Genomic DNA, 21,238 nt, shown 5'->3' on the forward strand with positions numbered 1-21,238 from the left:
ATATATATATATATATATATATATATATATATATATATATATATATACCTGGGGCCGGGCTGTGGCTCGTACGTTGGTTTGCGTGCAGCCAGCAGCAACAGCCTGGTTGATCAGGCTCTGATCCACCAGGAGGCCTGGTCACAGACCGGGCCGCGGGGGCGTTGAGCCCCGGAACTCTCTCCAGGTAAACTCCAGGTATATATATATATATATATATATATATATATATATATATATATATATATATATATATATATGTCGTGCCGAATAGGCAGAACTTGCCATCTTGGCTTAAATAGCAACGCTCATCTTGCCATATAGGACAAGCGAAAATTTGTGTATGCAATAATTTCGCCAACATCATTCTGAACCTAACGAAAAAAATATATTTCACTGTGTTTGTTTAGTATTAAATTACTGTAAACAAATCTAAAATATATTTAGTTGGGTTAGGCTAAAATAAATTGCTATTTTTAAGATAAGGTTAGGTAAGTTTTCTAAGATTCTTTTGGTGCAAAATTAAAAATTTTTACATTAACATTAATGAAAAAAATACATCTTTAAACGTATAAGAGAAAATTTTCGAAAGGACTTATTTTTAAATGAGTTCTTGCTAATTGACCAGTTTTACATATTCGGCACGACATATATATACATACATATATATATATATATATATATATATATATATAATTACAGCTACCGTACCGTTTTCTGTAGTGGAAAATAACGTATGTTTTAGAGGATAGACTAAACTAGTAAATGGGGACTTTCACAGTGAGCGAGACTTTCTTCTAGCATACTGAACTATGACTCTTAACTAGAGTTTTTATTAACATAAACAAAAATACAAGCAGCAAGAACGTTGGTGCCACGTCAGTGTGAGGTACATGTGTATGGTGTGTGTGTTGTAAGAGTGTGTTAGGAGGAAGGTGGAGTCATACTCACAGGGATCTGGATTAGTCTAACGGTCCATCAGAGCCAGAGGCGAGATGGACTAAGTGGTAATAGGTAATAGAGGGAGTGAAGAGAAAGAGGTTAAGGAGAAAGAGAGGAGAGAGTGAACACTGCCTAACACAACAACTAAATACATGTCCACTTATTCAAAACACACACACACACACACGCACACATTGTGTGTGAAGAAACAGGGCCAGGAGCTATGAATCGCCCCTTGCAACCACAAATAGGTGAGTACACACACACACATATAATTTATTTTTTGTATTATCAATGAAAGGGTGACATAGGAGGATTAGCAAGATTGGCTGAGTACCACATATCTATGTTCCGTTCCTTCCTTGTTTAGGAGCTGCAACACCTGCTATCATAATGTCTTAAGATCCTCTCAGTATCTTACTGCATGGAGAAGTAAGCCAGGGCAACACATCACTCATCTCAACCAAAACTCTACTCATAATCATCATATATGACTAAGATCACCATTACCAAAATAAAATCTAACGCAGTGTCCCCATCACCATCAACACTGTCCCCAGTACCCTAGCACCGTCAACACAAAACAGTGACCCCCATCACCGTCAACACAAAAGTGACCCCATCACCGTCAACACAAAAGTGACCCCAGCACCGTCAACACAAAACAGTGACCCCCATCACTGTCAACACAAAAGTGACCCCATCACCGTCAACACAAAAGTGACCCCATCACCGTCAACACAAAAGTGACCCCATCACCGTCAACACAAAAGTGACCCCAGCACCGTCAACACAAAAGTGACCCCAGCACCGTCAACACAAAAGTGACCCCAGCACCGTCAACACAAAAGTGACCCCAGCACCGTCAACACAAGTGACCCCAGCACCGTCAACACAAAAGTGACCCCAGCACCGTCAACACAAAAGTGACCCCAGCACCGTCAACACAAAAGTGACCCCAGCACCGTCAACACAAAAGTGGCCCCAGCACCGTCAACACAAAAGTGGCCCCAGCACCGTCAACACAAAAGTGACCCCAGCACCGTCAACACAAAAGTGACCCCAGCACCGTCAACACAAAAGTGACCCCAGCACCGTCAACACAAAAGTGACCCCAGCACCGTCAACACAAAAGTGACCCCAGCACCGTCAACACAAAAGTGACCCCAGCACCGTCAACACAAAAGTGACCCCATCACCGTCAACACAAAAGTGACCCCATCACCGTCAACACAAAAGTGACCCCATCACCGTCAACACAAAAGTGACCCCATCACCGTCAACACAAAAGTGACCCCAGCACCGTCAACACAAAACAGTTTTTCGTCAAGACTGGAGACGTGGTGAGGGGTCGTAGGATACAAGTGGTACAAGCACACAGGAGAGAGGGCAGAGTTAGCACACGAATGTAGGGAGAGCGAAGGAGCGAGGAGAATAAAGAGAGAGAGGGCATGGTTACCATACGAACGTAGGGAGGGAGAGAGAGAAGGAGAGAGGAGAGCAGAGGTAGTAGTGTTGTAGAAGTCAGGTAGGAATACCAAGACTCGCTGTCTGATAGCAGGTTAGCGCTAGGCCCCAACACTCGCTGTACTCAACATATCGTTCATCTGCAACCAATTTACCGAAGGGGGGGGGGAGGAGGGAACGTTTCGCCTCCTCCCAGACACAGCTTGATCACGAAATGAAAAGCTCAGGGGGAAACCCTGTCGTGTTCTGCAAGGTGTTCCAAGAGGCTATGTACAGCGTTGGCAACACTGACTCAGTTACCGGGAGGATGACACACAAAGGAATGTGACCACCGGGAAGACTCTCTCAGCTCCAGGAACCACCGGGAAGACTCTCTCAGCTCCAGGAACCACCGGGAAGACTCAGCTCCAGGAACCACCGGGAAGACTCTCTCAGCTCCAGGAACCACCGGGAAGACTCTCTCAGCTCCAGGAACCACCGGGAAGACTCTCAGCTCCAGGAACCACCGGGAAGACTCAGCTCCAGGAACCACCGGGAAGACTCTCTCAGCTCCAGGAACCACCGGGAAGACTCTCTCAGCTCCAGGAACCACCGGGAAGACTCAGCTCCAGGAACCACCGGGAAGACTCTCTCAGCTCCAGGAACCACCGGGAAGACTCTCAGCTCCAGGAACCACCGGGAAGACTCAGCTCCAGGAACCACCGGGAAGACTCTCTCAGCTCCAGGAACCACCGGGAAGACTCTCTCAGCTCCAGGAACCACCGGGAAGACTCAGCTCCAGGAACCACCGGGAAGACTCTCTCAGCTCCAGGAACCACCGGGAAGACTCTCTCAGCTCCAGGAACCACCGGGAAGACTCTCAGCTCCAGGAACCACCGGGAAGACTCAGCTCCAGGAACCACCGGGAAGACTCTCTCAGCTCCAGGAACCACCGGGAAGACTCTCTCAGCTCCAGGAACCACCGGGAAGACTCTCTCAGCTCCAGGAACCACCGGGAAGACTCTCTCAGCTCCAGGAACCACCGGGAAGACTCTCTCAGCTCCAGGAACCACCGGGAAGACTCTCTCAGCTCCAGGAACCACCGGGAAGACTCTCTCAGCTCCAGGAACCACCGGGAAGACTCTCTCAGCTCCAGGAACCACCGGGAAGACTCTCTCAGCTCCAGGAACCACCGGGAAGACTCTCTCAGCTCCAGGAACCACCGGGAAGACTCTCTCAGCTCCAGGAACCACCGGGAAGACTCTCTCAGCTCCAGGAACCACCGGGAAGACTCTCTCAGCTCCAGGAACCACCGGGAAGACTCTCTCATCTAAAGGAACCACCGGGAAGACTCTCTCAACTCCAGGAACCACCGGGAAGACTCTCTCAGCTCCAGGAATCACCGGGAAGACTCTCTCAGCTCCAGGAACCACCAGGAAGACTCTCTCAGCTCCAGGAACCACCGAGAAGACTCTCTCAACTCCAGGAACCACCGGGAAGACTCAGCTCCAGGAACCACCGGGAAGACTCTCTCAGCTCCAGGAACCACCGGGAACTCTCAGCTCCAGGAACCACCGGGAAGACTCTCTCAGCTCCAGGAACCACCGGGAAGACTCTCAGCTCCAGGAACCACCGGGAAGACTCTCTCAGCTTCAGGAACCACCGGGAGACTCTCAGCTCCAGGAACCACCGGGAAGACTCTCTTAGTTCCAGGAACCACCGAGAACTCTCTCAGCTCCAGGAACCACCAAGAAGACTCTCTCAGCTCCAGGAACCACTGGGAAGACTCTCTCAGTTCCAGAAACCACCGGGATGACGATCAGTTCCGGGAACCACCGGGAAGATTCTCTCAGTTCCAGGAACCACCGGGAAGACTCAGTTCCAGGAACCACCGGGATGATTCTCAGTTCCGGGAACCAACGGGAAGACTCAGTTCCAGGAAACACCGGGAAGTCTCTCTCAGCTCCAGGAACCACCGGGAAGACTCTCAGCACCCAGCAACACCGGGAAGACTCTCAGCACCCAGGAACCACCGGGAAGACTCAGCACCCAGCAACCACCGGGAAGACTCTCAGCACCCAGCAAGCACCGGGAAGACTCTCGGCACCCAGCAACCACCGGGAAAATTCAGCACCCAGTAACCACTGGGAAGACTCTCAGCACCCAGCAACCACCGGGAAGACTCTCAGCACCCAGCAACCACCGGGAAAACTCAGCACCCAGCAACCACCTGGAAGACTCAGCATCCAGCAACCACCGGGAAGACTCTCAGCACCCAGCAACCACCGGGAAGACTCTCAGCACCCAGCAACCACCGGGAAGACTCTCAGCACCCAGCAACCACCGGGAAGACTCTCAGCACCCAGCAACCACCGGGAAGACTCTCAGCACCCAGCAACCACCGGGAAGACTCGCAGCACCCAGCAACCACCGGGAAGACTCTCAGCACCCAGCAACCACCGGGAAGACTCTCAGCACCCAGCAACCACCGGGAAGACTCTCAGCACCCAGCAACCACCGGGAAGACTCTCAGCACCCAGCAACCACCGGGAAGACTCTCAGCACCCAGCAACCACCGGGAAGACTCTCAGCACCCAGCAACCACCGGGAAGACTCTCAGCACCCAGCAACCACCGGGAAGACTCTCAGCACCCAGCAACCACCGGGAAGACTCTCAGCACCCAGCAACCACCGGGAAAACTCAGGTATTAGGAAGTATCTCCCAGCAACCTTTAACACTAACATAGGAAGACTGTAACAGCAAGTATGTTGTGATGTCTTGATGTTATGTTGTGATGTCTTGATGTTATGTTGTGATGTCTTGATGATATGTTGTGATGTCTTGATGTTATGTTGTGATGTCTTGATGTTATGTTGTGATGTCTTGATGTTATGTTGTGATGTCTTGATGTTATGTTGTGATGTCTTGATGTTATGTTGTGATGTCTTGATGTTATGTTGTGATGTCTTGATGATATGTTGTGATGTCTTGATGATATGTTGTGATGTCTTGATGTTATGTTGTGATGTCTTGATGTTATGTTGTGATGTCTTGATGTTATGTTGTGATGTCTTGATGTTATGTTGTGATGTCTTGATGTTATGTTGTGATGTCTTGATGTTATGTTGTGATGTCTTGATGTTATGTTGTGATGTCTTGATGTTATGTTGTCATGTCTTGATGTTATGTTGTGATGTCTTGATGTTATGTTGTGATGTCTTGATATGTTGTGATGTCTTGATGTTATGTTGTGATGTCTTGATGTTATGTTGTGATGTCTTGATGTTATGTTGTGATGTCTTGATGTTATGTTGTGATGTCTTGATGTTATGTTGTGATGTCTTGATGTTATGTTGTGATGTCTTGATGTTATGTTGTGATGTCTTGATGTTATGTTGTGATGTCTTGATGTTATGTTGTGATGTCTTGATGTTATGTTGTGATGTCTTGATGTTATGTTGTGATGTCTTGATGTTATGTTGTGATGTCTTGATATGTTGTGATGTCTTGATGTTATGTTGTGATGTCTTGATGTTATGTTGTGATGTCTTGATGATATGTTGTGATGTCTTGACGTGTTGTGATGTCTTGATGTTATGTTGTGATGTCATGACGTGTTGTGATGTCTTGATGTTATGTTGTGATGTCTTGATGATATGTTATGTTGTGATGTCTTGATGTTATGTTGTGATGTCTTGATGTTATGTTGTGATGTCTTGATGTTATGTTGTGATGTCTTGATATGTTGTGATGTCTTGATATGTTGTGATGTCTTGATGTTATGTTGTGATGTCTTGATGTTATGTTGTGATGTCTTGATGATATGTTGTGATGTCTTGATGTTATGTTGTGATGTCATGACGTGTTGTGATGTCTTGATGTTATGTTGTGATGTCTTGATGATATGTTGTGATGTCTTGATGTTATGTTGTGATGTCTTGATGATATGTTGGGATGTCTTGATGTTATGTTGTGATGTCATGACGTGTTGTGATGTCTTGATGTTATGTTGTGATGTCTTGATGTTATGTTGTGATGTCATGATGTGTTGTGATGTCTTGATGTTATGTTGTGATGTTTTGACGTGTTGTGATGTCTTGATGTTATGTTGTGATGTCATGACGTGTTGTGATGTCTTGATGTTATGTTGTGATGTCTTGATGTTATGTTGTGATGTCATGATGTGTTGTGATGTCTTGATGTGTTGTGATGTCTTGATGTTATGTTGTGATGTCTTGATGTTATGTTGTGATGTCTTGATGTTATGTTGTGATGTCTTGATGATATGTTGTGATGTCTTGATGTTATGTTGTGATGTCTTGATGTTATGTTGTGATGTCTTGATGTTATGTTGTGATGTCTTGATGTTATGTTGTGATGTCTTGATGTTATGTTGTGATGTCTTGATATGTTGTGATGTCTTGATGTTATGTTGTGATGTCTTGATGTTATGTTGTGATGTCTTGATGATATGTTGTGATGTCTTGATGTTATGTTGTGATGTCTTGATGTTATGTTGTGATGTCTTGATGATGTGTTGCGATGGCTATCTTGAGGTTAATGTGGATAACAGGTGTTGAGGTTGAGCTACATACAGGTGTTGAGGTTGGGTTACATACAGGTGTTGAGGTTGGGCTACATTCCGGTATTGAGGTTGGGTTACATACAGATGTTGAGGTTGGGTTACATACAGGTGTTGAGGTTGGGTTACATACAGGTGTTGAGGTTGGGTTACATACAGGTGTTGAGGTTGGGTTACATACAGGTGTTGAGGTTGGGTTACATACAGGTGTTGAGGTTGGGTTACATACAGGTGTTGAGGTTGGGTTACATACAGGTGTTGAGGTTGGGTTACATACAGGTGTTGAGGTTGGGTTACATACAGGTGTTGAGGTTGGGTTACATACAGGTGTTGTGGTTGGGTTACATACAGGTGTTGAGGTTGGGTTACATACAGGTGTTGAGGTTGGGTTACATACAGGTGTTGAGATTGGGTTACATACAGGTGTTGAGGTTGGGTTACATACAGGTGTTGAAGTTGGGTTACATACAGGTGTTGAGGTTGGGTTACATACAGGTGTTGAGGTTGGGTTACATACAGGTGTTGAGGTTGGGTTACATACAGGTGTTGAGGTTGGGTTACATACAGGTGTTGAGGTTGGGTTACATACAGGTGTTGAGGTTGGGTTACATACAGGTGTTGAGGTTGGGTTACATACAGGTGTTGAGGTTGGGTTACATACAGGTGTTGAGGTTGGGTTACATACAGGTGTTGAGGTTGGGTTACATACAGGTGTTGAGGTTGGGTTATATACAGGTGTTGAGGTTGGGTTACATACAGGTGTTGAGGTTGGGTTACATACAGGTGTTGAAGTTGGGTTACATACAGGTGTTGAGGTTGGGTTACATACAGGTGTTGAGGTTGGGTTACATACAGGTGTTGAGGTTGGGTTACATACAGGTGTTGAGGTTAGGTTACATACAGGTGTTGAGGTTGGGTTACAAACAGGTGTTGAGGTTGGGTTACATACAGGTGTTGTGGTTGGGTTACATACAGGTGTTGAGGTTGGGTTACATACAGGTGTTGAAGTTGGGTTACATACAGGTGTTGAGGTTGGGTTACATACAGGTGTTGAGGTTGGGTTACATACAGGTGTTGAGGTTGGGTTACATACAGGTGTTGAGGTTGGGTTACATACAGGTGTTGAGGTTGGGTTACATACAGGTGTTGTGGTTGGGTTACATACAGGTGTTGAGGTTGGGTTACATACAGGTGTTGAGGTTGGGTTACATACAGGTGTTGAGGTTGGGTTACATACAGGTGTTGAGGTTGGGTTACAAACAGGTGTTGAGGTTGGGTTACAAACAGGTGTAGAGCATAAACACACAAGGAAGGAGATATGTCCTCCTTGCAGCGGGTGAAAGCCGTCTCCGACCTGAAGCAGGATCTGAGAGCAAGCAGGCGGGCGGGTGGGTGAGTGGGTGGGTGGGCGGGCCACAGGCAGGCGGGCCCTGGGCGGGTGGGTGGCAGCGGGAGGTGATCACTGGGAAAGTTAGGCGGGCAGTGGGCGGTGGGTGGTAGGGTTGGCAAGGATAAGCAGCACTAAGCAACAACAGCAGCAGCAGCAGTGGTAGCAGCAGCAGCAGCAGCAGCAGCAGCAGCAGCAGCAGCAGCAGCAGCAGCAGCAGCAGCAGCAGCAGCAGCAGCGGTAGAACAGTAGCAGCAGCGGTAGCAGCTGCTACTGCTCTCTCAACACACAATATTAGCACCATCATTGTCCTCGCTTCCCTGGCATCAGCATCCCATCTACCTCCCACTCTCCTGGTAGTAGCATCCCATCTGTCTCCCACTCTCCTGGCAGCAGTATCCCGTCTACCACACACTACAAATGATGTAGTTGAAATTTTGGCAGTAAAGAATGAAAACCCAAACCTTGTCATTGTGGTTCTATACAAGCCTCCAGATGCAATTTCCCAGCAATTCAAGAAACAGCTTTTGAAAATTGATCACTGGCTGGAAAATCTTCCAATTCCAGCCCCAAATATCTTTTTGCTAGGTGATTTCGACTTAAGACAACTAACATGGTAGAATGTGGCAAATAATGTTATAGCAGAGATCACCCTAGGAGGCAGCTCACATAAAAATTCACACACACACACACACACATAAGCTATTAAATCTCGGCAACAAATTCACCTGGAAAATACACCTGACCTTATTTTCCCTAATAATGACGATTTGGTACGAAATATAACTGCATCAAAGAAAAGATGTAAACTAGAGAGACAGACGCTCCCTCTAGAGGCGAAGGTGAAGAATCACAGAGCTGCTCAAAGGGGCCAGTCTATCTGGAAGACAGTACTTTCCAGAGAAATAGAAAATATTGAACTTAAACTTAAGTAATCACACAGGAACCAGGAAACACAGAAATAACTTAAAACAATAAACGAAACTGAAAGAAATCCCAAATATTTCTTTTTTTTAATGCTAAATTTAGGGTAAAAACCACATCCAGTATTAGGCCCTTGCTTAAAAGAGATGGGACTTACACAGGCGACAGCAAAGAAATGAGTGAGATACTGAAGTCCCGATATGACCCAGTGATTAGTGAGCCGCTAATCAGACTAAAGGTCGACAATTTAAATTATTTTTTTTGACCGAGACTCAAAATTTGGTTAATTCTAGATTTCTGATATAACCTCAACACCATATGACTTTAAAAAAGCAATTAATGACATGTCCATGCACTCTGCCCCAGGCCCAGACTCATGGAACTCTGTATTCAAGAACTGCAAGAAACCCCTTTCACGCGCACTAAATATTCTATGGAGAGGAAGCACAGTCACGGGGGTCATCCCAGTCACTAAAAACAATTGATCTAGCCCCACTGTATAAAGGTGGAAGTAAAGCAATTGCAAAGAATTACAAACCAATATAACTAACGTTCCACATCATAAAAATCTTTGAAAAGGTTCTAAGGAGCAAGATCGTCATCAACTGCACAACCCAGGGCAGCATGGGTTTGCAGCAGGTCGCTTTTGCCTCTCACAACTACTGGACCACTATGACATGGTCTTGGATGCAGTGGAGGACAAACAAAATGCAATTGGAGTATACATACTTTGCGAAAGCCTTCGACAAGTGCGATCATGGTGTAATAGCACACAAAATGCGTGATAAGGAAATAACAGGAAAAGTTGGTAATGGATGTATAATCTCCTAACAAGCAGAACACAAAAAGCAACAGTAAAGTCAGAGGCGCTACAGTAAAAAACTGTTCCACAAGGTACAGTACTCGCTCCCATCATTTTCTTCAGACATAAACAGAGATGTAAGCCACAGCACCGTGTCCTCCTTTGCCGACGATACCAGAATTTGCATGGTAGTTTCATCCAATGAGGACACTGCAAATCTCCAAGCGAACATTAACCAAGTTTTCAAACAGACCTCAGAAAACAGTATGAAGTTTAATGTGGACAAATTTCAATTAGTCCGCTATGGAAAAGATGAGGAAATGAAAATTGTAATGGAGTATAAAACAAATTCTAACCACACAACAGAACTTTTGAAAAACTAATGTGAAGGACCTGGGAGTGATAATTCAGAGAACCTCATTTTCAAAGATCACAACAATGTATCTACCATATCTGCTGGGATAATGGATAACGAGAACCTGCAAAACTAGGGATGCCAAGTCCATGATGATTCTCTTTAAATAACTTATTCTCTGGAGGTTGGAGTATTGCTGTACATTTACGGCACCTTTCAAGGCAGGTGGCACTGCAGACCTGGAGACTATACAGAGAACTTTTACTGCACGTATAAATACAATAAAACACCTAAATTGCTAGGAACGGTTGAAGTCCCTTGACTTCTTGGAACGCAGGCGAGAAAGATACATAATAATATACACTTAGACAATCCTAGAGGGACTAGTCCCAAATCTGCACATGGAAATCAATCACGCCCTTCAAAAACAAAAGACTGGTGCAACATCCCCCCCCCCAGTTAAAAACAGGGGTGATATGAGTATATTAAAAAGACAACGTAATAAGTGTCCAGGGTCCAAGACTGTTCAACTGCCTCCCAGCATACATAAGGGGGATTACCAATAGACCTCTGGCTGTCTTCAAGAAGGCGCTGGACAGGCACCTAAAGACAGTACCTGACCAGCCGGGCTGTGGTTCATACATGGGTTTGCGTGCGGCCAACAATAACAGCCTGGTTGGTCACGCCCTGATCCACCACGAGGCCTGGTCATGGATCGGGTCTCGGGGGCGTTTACCCCTGGAACACCCTCCAGGAAACCCTCCAGGTATACCTCCCTCTTCCCCTCCTTTTAAATCCCATTATGCCATTTTCATTTTGTCTCTGCCTTTTCCTCCATTTATTTCACTTCCTCTAGTTCCTTCTGAAGTTTTTACAACTCTTCTTCAGCTGTTAGGTAAGACACATATGCAACAGTTAGGTATCTTTATTTCGAAACGTTTCGCCTACACAGTAGGCTTCTTCAGTCGAGTACAGAAAAGTTGATAGAAGCAGAAGATACTTGAAGACGATGTAATCAGTCCATCACCCTTAAAGTTTTGAGGTGGTCAGTCCCTCAGTCTGGAGAAGAGCATTGTTCCGTTGTCTGAAACAATATGATACCATGGAACAATGCTCTTCTCCAGACTGAGGGACTGACCACCTCAAAACTTTAAGGGTGATGGACTGATTACATCGTCTTCAAGTATCTTCTGCTTCTATCAACTTTTCTGTACTCGACTGAAGAAGCCTACTGTGTAGGCGAAACGTTTCGAAATAAAGATACCTAACTGTTGCATATGTGTCTTACCTAACAATCTGTCGGTATTTTATACCATTTTATTGTTCTTCTTCAGCTGCCACTTTCTCTCTTGTTCTTTCTCTTCCTTATTTATTTTTTCCCTTCCGTCTCCCCAGATCATTCAGCTTTCTTCCAAGTCTTCTATCTTGCATCTAAATTTACTTAGTATCTGTTCTTCTCCTGAAGTATACCTGGAGGGGTCTTCGGGGGTCAACGCCCCCGAGGACTGGTCCGTGACCAGGCCTCGTGGTTAATCAGAGACTCATCAACCAGGTTGTTACTGCTGGCAGCACGCAAACCAACGTACGAACCACAGCCCGGCTGGTCAGGTACTGACTTTAGGTGCCTGTCCAGTGCCTTCTTGAAGACAGCCAGGGGTCTATCGGTAATCCCGTTATGTATGCTGGGAGGCAGCTGAAGTCTTGGAGCCCGTGACACTTATTGTGTTGTCTCTCGGTTACATCTCCACCTCAGTTTCTGTTCTATTTATTTTTATGATTCCTTTGTCTTTCTACTAAGTCAGACTCACTGGTTGCCCCGAGGACCGTCATGGGTTCAATACTGCACATAAACAATATCACCCACGAAGGTACTTCCTCTGTGCCATATACTTGTGAAGCCTCCTTTCTGAACTGGTTCATGTCAGGGGCAGTCAAACTGCCTTAGTTCATGTCATGGAGACAGTCAAACTGCCCTGGTTCATGCCATGGGGACAGTCAAACTGCCCTGGTTCATATCATGGGAGTAGGCAAACTGCCCTGGTTCATGCCATGGGAGCAGTCAAACTGCCCTGGTTCATGCCATCGTTGCAGTCAAATTGCCCTGGTTCATGTGATGGGGCAGTCAAACTGCCCTGGTTCAATTCATGGGAGCAAACTGCCCTGGTTCAATTCATGGGAGCAAACTGCCCTGGTTTATGTCATGAGAGCAATCAAACTGCCCTGGTTCATGTCATCGTTGCAGTCAAACTGCCCTGGTTCATGTCATCGTTGCAGTCACACTGCCCTGGTTCATGTCACGGGGGCAGTCAAACTGCCCTGGTTCATGTCATGAAGGCAGTCAAACTGCCCTGGTTCATGTCATGAAGGCAGTCAAACTGCCCTGGTTCACGTCATGGAGGCAGTCAAACTGCCCTGCTTCATGTGATGGTTGCAGTCAAACTGCCCTGGTTCACGTCATGGAGGCAGTCAAACTGCCCTGGTTCATGTGATGGTTGCAGTCAAACTGCCCTGGTTCATGTGATGGTTGCAGTTAAACTGCCCTGGTTCATGTCATGAAGGCAGTTAAACTGCCCTGGTTCATGTCATGAAGGCAGTCAAACTGCCCTGCTTCATGTCATGAAGGTAGTCAAACTGCCCTGGTTCACGTCATGGAGGCAGTCAAAATCTACGCTAGTTCACGGAGCAGTGTTAGAGAGAAAGATTAAGAGAGGGAGAGTGTGCGTGAAGGTATCTCTAGGCAGGTGTTTCTGTACATAGTTGAGAGAGAGAAGAGAATATTCGTGTTTATGTAGTTTTGCTACGACGGGTCCTCCCCAGGTCTTCTCCAGGTAGTGACCCGGCAGTGGCTCCCGAAGGAGTGCCAATATGTACACGTGATGTACTGTTTACAGCCCTATGGCAAGGGCACGGTGGGTCTTCAGGTCAAGTGGAGTACCGCTTATAGCCCTATGACGGGGGCAGCCCTATGACAAGGGCACGGTGACAACTCCATTTGAGTCATTCCTGCCACTCAGGCAACAGCCCGAGTGCCAGAACGACTCAGCAGATTCTCTGGAGGTGTGTTGACCACCTGACGTCTGACAGAAGTGACCCGGAGAGAGAGAAAGGGGGGGGTAGGGGCAGGGGTCGCCAGGCAGCTAGCAAACATCATCACGTACACTAACGACGGGCGCCAGCCAACACTAACCTGACGCTGGCTGGCATCCTCCTCCTCCTCCTCCTCCTGGACATACTCTCCCCGTGGTGTGACACAACTAACTCCCTCACTCTGTATTCCAGCACACCCCTCGACACTATCCTCAGACTGTTGAACACTCAAAACTGTTAACTGCAGACTCCAGCGTATGTAACGCCACTGGCCGGCGACCCTCTCTCACGCTCCCATGAAGTCTGTTCATCCAAAATCACTACATATACTTTCTTTAATATTAAGTGAGCAACCCACTTAATATTAAAGAATTTACACAATATAACAACCGAGGAAATAAACTCAATACTGACAGTCATGCAGTTACAATGTTTATACACGAGGTAATACTGACCGTCATGCAGTTACAATGTTTATACACGAGGTAATAACTGAACACTGAACTTCGTTATACTGCGTCTGTTAATTATAATCTGCGTTATACAATATTAAGTTGGTTGTGTGGAAGCAAGGCAACCCAACCCAACTTAACCAAGAAATCTGCTGCAAACTGTATGTGAGAAGTCTACATAGATGTTTATGAGAGTTAAGACGATGGGTGCTACATGAAGCACTCACTGGGTCACTACATGAACTCACTTGGTCAATACATGCGATACACGAAGCACTCACTGGGTCACTACATAAACTGTCATCAATATTCATCTCAGGAAAGACTCGGAGAATTCCTCACGTCTGGGACCAACAGCTACCAAGATGCTAATGAGCGACCAAACTCCCGCACACATACAAGCACCAGTGAGTGCTGGATATCAGCAGTCTTCAGCCTAGTACTCACTAAACATACAAGCACCAGTGAGTGCTGGATATCAGCAGTCTTCAGCCTAGTACTCACTAAACATACAAGCACCAGTGAGTGCTGGATATCAGCAGTCTTCAGCCTAGTACTCACTAAACATACAAGTACCAGTGAGTGCTGGATATCAGCAGTCTTCAGCCTGGTACTCACTAAACATACAAGCACCAGTGAGTGCTGGATATCAGCAGTCTTCAGCCTAGTACTCACTAAACATACAAGCACCAGTGAGTGCTGGATATCAGCAGTCTTCAGCCTAGTACTCACTAAACATACAAGCACCAGTGAGTGCTGGATATCAGCAGTCTTCAGCCTAGTACTCACTAAACATACAAGCACCAGTGAGTGCTGGATATCAGCAGTCTTCAGCCTAGTACTCACTAAACATACAAGCACCAGTGAGTGCTGGATATCAGCAGTCTTCAGCCTAGTACTCACTAAACATACAAGCACCAGTGAGTGCTGGATATCAGCAGTCTTCAGCCTAGTACTCACTAAACATACAAGCACCAGTGAGTGCTGGATATCAGCAGTCTTCAGCCTGGTACTCACTAAACATACAAGCACCAGTGAGTGCTGGATATCAGCAGTCTTCAGCCTAGTACTCACTAAACATACAAGCACCAGTGAGTGCTGGATATCAGCAGTCTTCAGCCTAGTACTCACTAAACATACAAGCACCAGTGAGTGCTGGATATCAGCAGTCTTCAGCCTAGTACTCACTAAACATACAAGCACCAGTGAGTGCTGGATATCAGCAGTCTTCAGCCTAGTACTCACTAAACATACAAGCACCAGTGAGTGCTGGATAACAGCAGTCTTCAGCCTAGTACTCACTAAACATACAAACACCAGTGAGTGCTGGATAACAGCAGTCTTCAGCCTAGTACTCACTAAACATACAAGCACCAATGAGTGCTGGATATCAGCAGTCTTCAGCCTGGTACTCACTAAACATACAAGCACCAGTGAGTGCTGGATAACAGCAGTCTTCAGCCTAGTACTCACTAAACATACAAGCACCAGTGAGTGCTGGATAACAGCAGTCTTCAGCCTGGTACTCACTAAACATACAAGCACCAGTGAGTGCTGGATATCAGCAGTCTTCAGCCTAGTACTCACTAAACATACAAGCACCAATGAGTGCTGGATATCAGCAGTCTTCAGCCTGGTACTCACTAAACATACAAGCACCAGTGAGTGCTGGATATCAGCAGTCTTCAGCCTGGTACTCACTAAACATACAAGCACCAGTGAGTGCTGGATATCAGCAGTCTTCAGCCTAGTACTCACTAAACATACAAGCACCAGTGAGTGCTGGATATCAGCAGTCTTCAGCCTAGTACTCACTAAACATACAAGCACCAGTGAGTGCTGGATATCAGCAGTCTTCAGCCTGGTACTCACTAAACATACAAGCACCAGTGAGTGCCGGATATCAGCAGTCTTCAGCCTGGTACTCACTAAACATACTGTCATTCATAACATTCAACAGTTATACCCTCAGTTTCGTGTACGACTTCTACTAATCTTTCTACGAAAATGTGTGTGAGTGTATGTGTTATGTTTGCACTCAGGGTTGCAATGAGTGATTACCACAGAAACGCATCAGTGATGTTTCTCTCCCCATCCTTTCCTTGGTCTTCCCAACTCTTCCCGCCCGGGACAGACACTCTCGGTTCATCACTCTAGGAATATCTAAATTCCTTATGCAAAAAATTCTAGTCATTATGAAGGAAAGTGTAGTTGTACCCCAGCAACTGAGGAAGGTGTGTGTGAACGCTGACACTAAACATTCTGGTCACTCCTCACCATCTACAAACACGTACTTGCTTCCTCTTTAACTTTACTAGTAACAAAAATTGTAAAAAAAAAAAATTCTTTTTTTTTTTTTTTTGCAGACCATTCCGCGTTACTTCGTTGTTCTCCCTTCAGATACTGCCACACTGGAAGCTACCAGCACTCAGATGATACGTGGCACTCAACAATCAAGACGACGAATTCAGGTTAATCAGATCCCATTACAACAAATATTGACAGTTGAAGCCACCACCTGCCATACGACGGAAGGTACTCACCAATCTTCTTGTTGATAGTGATGGCTGGACCTAGCTGAGAGTCTGAGAGGACGGCCGCCACGCTGAAGGTGTAGTCAGTGTTGGGGTGGATACAGTAGTTGCAGTCCTCAGGGTTCAGTGTGAAGCTGCACCGCTGATCAGTACACTGTAGGGAGGATAAGAACACACCAGGTCACTGATCTACTCGGACTAGGCTGGAGGAAGAAGGTAAGGGAGACTACGAGTATAGTGGTGCATACAGAGATCAACTGGAAGAAGGTAAGGGAGACTACGAGTATAGTGGTGCATACAGAGATCAACTGAGTGTATGGCGTACATAACTTGACGAGTCAAGGAGCGATATATCTGACAAGTAACTGACCCTCCAACAGTGCTGGTGCTAAGCTGGTTATGATGGTGCTAAGCTAGTTGTTATAGTGGAGCTAAACTGGTTACTATGATGGAGCTAAGCTGGTTGTTATGGTGGTGTTAAGGTGGTAGCAGAATACTGTCGGTGACGTTATGTTAGGACGGTAATGCTAGGCTGGTTACCTCATTACCTGTATATTGTTATTTCGTCCTGGTTATTAAAACAGTAGCATGATATTATGATTAAATTAAATGCTCTGAAGAAATGAGGTAAGAGATGGTAGGAAAGGTAGGTAGAGCAATGTAATGTACAAGCAGAATATAAGTAGCCTAATACAAGTGATCTACCTTCCCTACAGCCTATTATAGTTGATCCACCTTTCATGAAGCCCATCACAACTGATCCACCTTCCCTGCAGCCTGTCATAAGTGATCCACCTTCCCTGCAGCCTATCACAACTGATCCACCTTCCTTGCATCCTATCATAAGTGATCCACTTTCCCTGCAGCCTATCACAACTGATCCACCTTCCTTGCAGCCTATTATAGCTGATCCACCTTCCTTGCAGCCTATTATAGCTGATCCACCTTCCTTGCAGCCTATCACAACTGATCCACCTACCCTACCTCTCACAACTGATCCACCTTCCCTACAACCTATCACAATTGATCCACCTTCCCTACAACCTCTCACAACTGATCCACCTTCCCTGTAGACTATCACAACTGATCCACCTTCCCTGTAGACTATCACAACTGATCCACCTTCCCTGTAGACTATCACAACTGATCCACCTTCCCTGTAGACTATCACAACTGATCCACCTTCCCTACAACCTCTCACAACTGATCCACCTTCCCTGTAGACTATCACAACTGATCCACCTTCCCTGTAGACTATCACAACTGATCCACCTTCCCTGTAGACTATCACAACTGATCCACCTTCCCTACAACCTCTCACAACTGATCCACCTTCCCTGTAGACTATCACAACTGATCCACCTTCCCTGTAGACTATCACAACTGATCCACCTTCCCTGTAGACTATCACAACTGATCCACCTTCCCTGTAGACTATCACAACTGATCCACCTTCCCTACAACCTCTCACAACTGATCCACCTTCCCTGTAGACTATCACAACTGATCCACCTTCCCTGTAGACTATCACAACTGATCCACCTTCCCTGTAGACTATCACAACTGATCCACCTTCCCTACAACCTCTCACAACTGATCCACCTTCCCTGTAGACTATCACAACTGATCCACCTTCCCTGTAGACTATCACAACTGGTCCACCTTCCCTGTAGACTATCACAACTGATCCACCTTCCCTGTAGACTATCACAACTGATCCACCTTCCCTGTAGACTATCACAACTGATCCACCTTCCCTACAACCTCTCACAACTGATCCACCTTCCCTGTAGACTATCACAACTGATCCACCTTCCCTGTAGACTATCACAACTGGTCCACCTTCCCTGTAGACTATCACAACTGATCCACCTTCCCTGTAGACTATCACAACTGATCCACCTTCCCTGTAGACTATCACAACTGGTCCACCTTCCCTGTAGACTATCACAACTGGTCCACCTTCCCTGTAGACTATCACAACTGATCCACCTTCCCTGTAGACTATCAACTGATCCACCTTCCCTACAACCTCTCACAACTGATCCACCTTCCCTGTAGACTATCACAACTGATCCACCTTCCCTGTAGACTATCACAACTGGTCCACCTTCCCTGTAGACTATCACAACTGATCCACCTTCCCTGTAGACTATCACAACTGATCCACCTTCCCTGTAGACTATCACAACTGATCCACCTTCCCTGTAGACTATCACAACTGGTCCACCTTCCCTGTAGACTATCACAACTGATCCACCTTCCCTGTAGACTATCACAACTGATCCACCTTCCCTGTAGACTATCACAACTGATCCACCTTCCCTACAACCTCTCACAACTGATCTTCCCTGTATATCACAACTGATCCACCTTCCCTGTAGACTATCACAACTGATCCACCTTCCCTGTAGACTATCACAACTGATTCACCTTCCCTGTAGACTATCACAACTGATCCACCTACCCTGTAGACTATCACAACTGATCCACCTTCCCTGTAGACTATCACAACTGATCCACCTACCCTGCAGACTATCACAACTGATCCACCTTCCCTGTAGACTATCACAACTGATCCACCTTCCCTGTAGACTATCACAACTGATCCACCTACCCTGTAGACTATCACAACTGATCCACCTACCCTACCTCTCACAACTGATCCACCTTCCCTACAACCTCTCACAACTGATCCACCTTCCCTGTAGACTATCACAACTGATCCACCTTCCCTGTAGACTATCACAACTGATCCACCTTCCCTGTAGACTATCACAACTGATTCACCTTCCCTGTAGACTATCACAACTGATCCACCTTCCCTGTAGACTATCACAACTGATCCACCTTCCCTGTAGACTATCACAACTGATCCACCTTCCCTGTAGACTATCACAACTGATCCACCTTCCCTGTAGACTATCACAACTGATCCACCTTCCCTGTAGACTATCACAACTGATCCACCTTCCCTGTAGACTATCACAACTGATTCACCTTCCCTGTAGACTATCACAACTGATCCACCTTCCCTGTAGACTATCACAACTGATCCACCTTCCCTGTAGACTATCACAACTGATCCACCTTCCCTGTAGACTATCACAACTGATCCACCTTCCCTACAACCTCTCACAACTGATCCACCTTCCCTGTAGACTATCACAACTGATCCACCTTCCCTGTAGACTATCACAACTGATCCACCTTCCCTACAACCTCTCACAACTGATCCACCTTCCCTGTAGACTATCACAACTGATCCACCTTCCCTGTAGACTATCACAACTGATCCACCTTCCCTACAACCTCTCACAACTGATCCACCTTCCCTGTAGACTATCACAACTGATCCACCTTCCCTGTAGACTATCACAACTGATCCACCTTCCCTGTAGACTATCACAACTGATCCACCTTCCCTACAACCTATCACAACTGATCCACCTTCCCTGTAGACTATCACAACTGATCCACCTTCCCTGTAGACTATCACAACTGATCCACCTTCCCTACAACCTCTCACAACTGATCCACCTTCCCTGTAGACTATCACAACTGATCCACCTTCCCTACAACCTCTCACAACTGATCCACCTTCCCTGTAGACTATCACAACTGATCCACCTTCCCTGTAGACTATCACAACTGATCCACCTTCCCTGTAGACTATCACAACTGATCCACCTTCCCTGTAGACTATCACAACTGATCCACCTTCCCTGTAGACTATCACAACTGATCCACCTTCCCTGTAGACTATCACAACTGATCCACCTTCCCTGTAGACTATCACAACTGATCCACCTTCCCTGTAGACTATCACAACTGATCCACCTTCCCTGTAGACTATCACAACTGATCCACCTTCCCTGTAGACTATCACAACTGATCCACCTTCCCTGTAGACTATCACAACTGATCCACCTTCCCTGTAGACTATCACAACTAATCCACCTTCCCTGTAGACTATCACAACTGATCCACCTTCCCTGTAGACTATCACAACTGATCCACCTTCCCTGTAGACTATCACAACTGATCCACCTTCCCTGTAGACTATCACAACTGATCCACCTTCCCTGTAGACTATCACAACTGATCCACCTTCCCTGTAGACTATCACAACTGATCCACCTTCCCTACAACCTCTCACAACTGATCCACCTTCCCTACAACCTATCACAACTGATCCACCTTCCCTGTAGACTATCACAACTGATCCACCTACCCTACAACCTATCACAACTGATCCACCTTCCCTACAACCTCTCACAACTGATCCACCTTCCCTACAACCTCTCACAACTGATCCACCTTCCCTACAACCTATCACAACTGATCCACCTTCCCTACAACCTCTCACAACTGATCCACCTTCCCTACAACCTCTCACAACTGATCCACCTTCCCTACAACATATCACAACTGATCCACCTTCCCTACAACCTCTCACAACTGATCCACCTTCCCTACAACCTCTCACAACTGATCCACCTTCCCTACAACCTATCACAACTGATCCACCTTCCCTACAACCTCTCACAACTGATCCACCTTCCCTACAACCTATCACAACTGATCCACCTTCCCTACAACCTCTCACAACTGATCCACCTTCCCTACAACCTATCACAACTGATCCACCTTCCCTACAACCTCTCACAACTGATCCACCTTCCCTACAACCTCTCACAACTGATCCACCTTCCCTACAACCTATCAC

At 46.2% G+C, this 21,238-nt stretch overlaps 1 protein-coding gene across 1 annotated transcript in view; it reads right to left on the reverse strand.

The window, feature by feature from the left end:
* The window catches only part of LOC128695075 (uncharacterized), a 417,714-nt gene that overhangs the window by 247,429 nt on the left and 149,047 nt on the right, over window positions 1-21,238 (reverse strand). The window contains exon 8 of the mRNA XM_053785465.2: window positions 16,519-16,663. Within this exon, the coding sequence (XP_053641440.1) occupies window positions 16,519-16,663 (145 nt within the window). The remainder of the gene's footprint in view (window positions 1-16,518; window positions 16,664-21,238) is intronic.

This window comes from Cherax quadricarinatus, chromosome 35, assembly GCF_038502225.1.
Source record: "Cherax quadricarinatus isolate ZL_2023a chromosome 35, ASM3850222v1, whole genome shotgun sequence".
Lineage (NCBI taxonomy): Eukaryota > Metazoa > Arthropoda > Malacostraca > Decapoda > Parastacidae > Cherax > Cherax quadricarinatus.